Raw genomic sequence first — 3518 nt, 5'->3', positions numbered from 1 at the left:
AATACCATGAATACGTATACGCCGGAAATAGAAAATTGCCAGAAAAAAAATCCTGTGGAGTTTAAACCAACGATTTCGACCCACCGTAAATTAGTATATAATATAATAAAATAATAATAATAATATATATATCTTAAAATGTGGACTAAGTGACTTGTCGTGTGCATTTTGACCGATCCCGTGCATACAAATATGTCATTTTATCAGTGTGCCGGCGACAGTCGGATTTTCATCCGATTTTCTTTATGTCAAAAACTTCCAGAATTGTTCAAAGAGTCACATACAGCTACCCTTCTTAATTATTTTTTCTAATGTAAGATTACGCGTGTCTTTCAACAGTGGCGGATCCAGGGGAAGGTTTCCGGTGGTTCAGTGGAACCCCGGCCCCTTCTTTGACGATCCATTTTTTTTAATCGGATCATTTCGTTAGACCCCCTCCCCTTAATCCTGGGTTGGAACCCCCCTTTTTAAATATTTCTTGATCCGCCCCCTATTTTCAATAATGACAGTAAAAACAAGCTATAAAAACAAAGTTTTGTTTTATATAAATTAACTATTAAATAAAAATAAATTATTTTACATTGTGACATATCTTACCAAAAACAAACACAAGCGTATAAAAAATGAAAGTGTTCTCTAAATTGTATATTCCAACAAAATGTCATATTTACTGCTCCGTCCAAATTTTACGTTTAATTTCACTTTCGTTCCAGCAGGATAACCTTTGCTGAAATCTAAAAAGGCTTCATAAATGTCAGGTTCAACCTTTTCCATTGGATTCCAGTCGTCACCCACTTTAATTTGGACATCAACGGCCTTCGGGATAAAATATCGAAACTTCACTCCGACTTCTCGGACTCCTTTCAAGATCATGTGTGGCTCGTACACGAAACATCCCTCCTGCTTCCAGAGAGGATACTGTTTTGGGAAAGACTCTACATAGTGGTCCGCTTTTTGGACGTGTAGTATGTAGTTGAAGACATTTATCATGTTTGGTCCAGCTTCAGATGACGGAAGTGCAAAGATCTGGAATTTGTACCATCCAGTATGCGGTACAGCAATAGTAAAATGGTATTCCGATCCTTGATTTTGTGTGAACACATATTGGCTACATTCTTTTTTCGGTTCAACTTGCAAAAATTTTGTAGTAAATCTGGTCTTTTCAGAAGTACCAATAACAATTTCCAACTTGTTAGTGTCCAATATTAAAACTGGTTCTGGATGCGACAAACACGCCAGTCCATACGGGAAAAACTTTGCCTGTGGCCCGAGATATCCATCGGTAACCTTGAACGGGAATTCAATTTCTTCTGCCATTTTGATCGTTACTAGTTCCTTGCCAAAAATTGTTGTGTGTAAACAGATGTAAGGCAGACGAAACTATTTATATGCCTAAGATGATACCAATTCCACATGGTAAACAATCAACGATGATAAGACAGCATTCCTGATGCTTTAGATAATTTGAAGTTGATTGCTACAGACGTGCAGATACGCGTGCTGGTGATTATTATACACTTCGGTAATCAAAATATAATAATATATATATTTACTTCGAGTGCAGCTTCATCATCGTTTCATTAAATTACGAGGTCAACTTTCTTCTTCAAATCTAAATTAGGACAACCTATACAGTTCAATGACAGGTAGACTGTATATTCCAGGTACTATAGTATCTCAAAATAATTTTATTGATGGAAGCCGGTGATTTCTTTATTTTAGTAATTCATAGATGTAAATGGATATATACATATGTATGGCACACAGGCACTTGTCTCAGAAAAAATTTCCTATATACCTTAATATAACATTATATATTAAGGTATATAGGATTTTTTTTCTGAGACAAGTGCCTGTGGTATGGCAAGCCGTTTTGCTATTTATTCTTACTTCAGGATATCTCATAAACTTTATAAGGTATCTTATATAGTTTATAAGATATCTCATATAATTTATCAGATATCTTAAATAATTGTCTTTATAAGATATCTTATATATTATAGGAGATATCTTGAAATTCGAATAAATAGTAAAACGGCTTGCCATACATATGTGTTAAAACGAAGCAGTGTCATAGGGTGAAACTTGCATTTTTATATCTTATCTCAGATCCGTATTTAATTGCCCACGTAAATTTTCTATAGTAAAGAGTGTTAAGTATTTGACCGTTAAATTTAATGTATAATGCAGCTGTGTTTTAACTGGTATCATTTCCAATTAGAAGCCGTATAATTTATGTCTCTGTTTGTTTATATTCTGTCCCTATAGTTGTGTGGTCTGGGGATGAATGACAATTTTATGTGTGAGAAAGTGATGAAAGTAGTGAAGGCCTTCACGAGAATAAAACTGGGTAAATGTTGAGATGCGGGAGAGTCGAGAATAGTTAACGAGAGTGAGTGGATGTATCTTTATATAAATGTAAATTAATTCAAGTGTATACTTTTGAACCTGTTGATAATAAATTTGTATATATCTGAACACAGTTTTAAAAGCCAGTGCCTTAGAACAGCTCCCGCCTCCGTGACATTATGGTGGCCAGCGGCGGGATTTAATTATTTTGGATTTATTTTGGATTTAATTAATTTAACATTTCGGACTTAACTTTCAACTCTACAATATGCCGCCCAAAGGACGATCAAGAAGAAATAGATCGGAAGATGACGAAATTGAAATACGGACAAACTTAAGTACATTTAAACCATCACCTACTAAAGACATTGTGAAACCTACTATATTTTATGGAAATCTGGACGAAGATATTGACAGTTGGCTGAAAAATTTTGATAGAATTGCTACTGCAAATGAATGGAGCCGTGAAAGAAAATTAAATACGCTTCCTGCATTTTTGAGAGACCGTGCAGCGGAATTCTACGAATCTCTAGAGGACGACAAAAAGGAAGATATAGCAACATTATGTGAATCCCTTAGGACAAGATTTATGCCCAAGGAATTACAATCATTGTATTACAGTAACCTTTTCCAGGCAAGACAACGTGAAGGACAAAATGTTGAAGATTTCGCTTCGGAAATTAATAAACTTGCAACACGCGCATATTCCGATATGAAAAGAGATCAGAAAGACGTTCTGATTAAAGAACATTTTATTCAAGGGCTCAAGCAGGACATTAAACGATTCGTCATGTTATCGAATCCTACAACATTTGAAGAAGCGTTTAGGTCAGCAAAAAGAGAAGAATGCAACAATACTTTGACAAATCGGGACAAACAAACAGTTGCAGCATGTGCAATAAGTAATAACAATTTGGAGGATAACATTAAAGATCTTTCTGAACAAATGAAAGTGTTGGCAATGCAAATGAACAATATACCTGCGAGAGGAAGAGGTGGTTTTGGAAATCGTGGGAATAGATTCCAACAATCAAGAGGACAAGGAAGAGGACGAGGATATGGAAGCAACAGAAACCTACGAGCATCAGACGGTAGACCAATTTGCAACTACTGTATGAAAGTTGGACACGTAGAGAGAAGTTGTGATGAGAAGAATTCTACTTATGCGT

At 35.4% G+C, this 3518-nt stretch overlaps 1 protein-coding gene across 1 annotated transcript; it reads right to left on the bottom strand.

Annotated features, from left to right (window-relative positions):
* Window positions 1-522: 522 nt before the first annotated feature.
* LOC143072973 (uncharacterized) lies at window positions 523-1536 on the bottom strand. The gene has a single exon (XM_076248163.1). The coding sequence runs from the start codon at window positions 1315-1317 to the stop codon at window positions 637-639; it is 681 nt and encodes a 226-aa protein (XP_076104278.1). The 5' UTR covers window positions 1318-1536; the 3' UTR covers window positions 523-636.
* Between the last annotated feature and the right edge of the window lie 1982 nt (window positions 1537-3518).

The sequence above is a fragment of the Mytilus galloprovincialis genome, chromosome 4 (genome assembly GCF_965363235.1).
Source record: "Mytilus galloprovincialis chromosome 4, xbMytGall1.hap1.1, whole genome shotgun sequence".
In the NCBI taxonomy this organism is placed as follows: Eukaryota; Metazoa; Mollusca; class Bivalvia; order Mytilida; family Mytilidae; genus Mytilus; species Mytilus galloprovincialis.
Note: the sequence above shows the minus strand (reverse complement) of the source record. Positions and strands in the feature narration are given on the sequence as shown.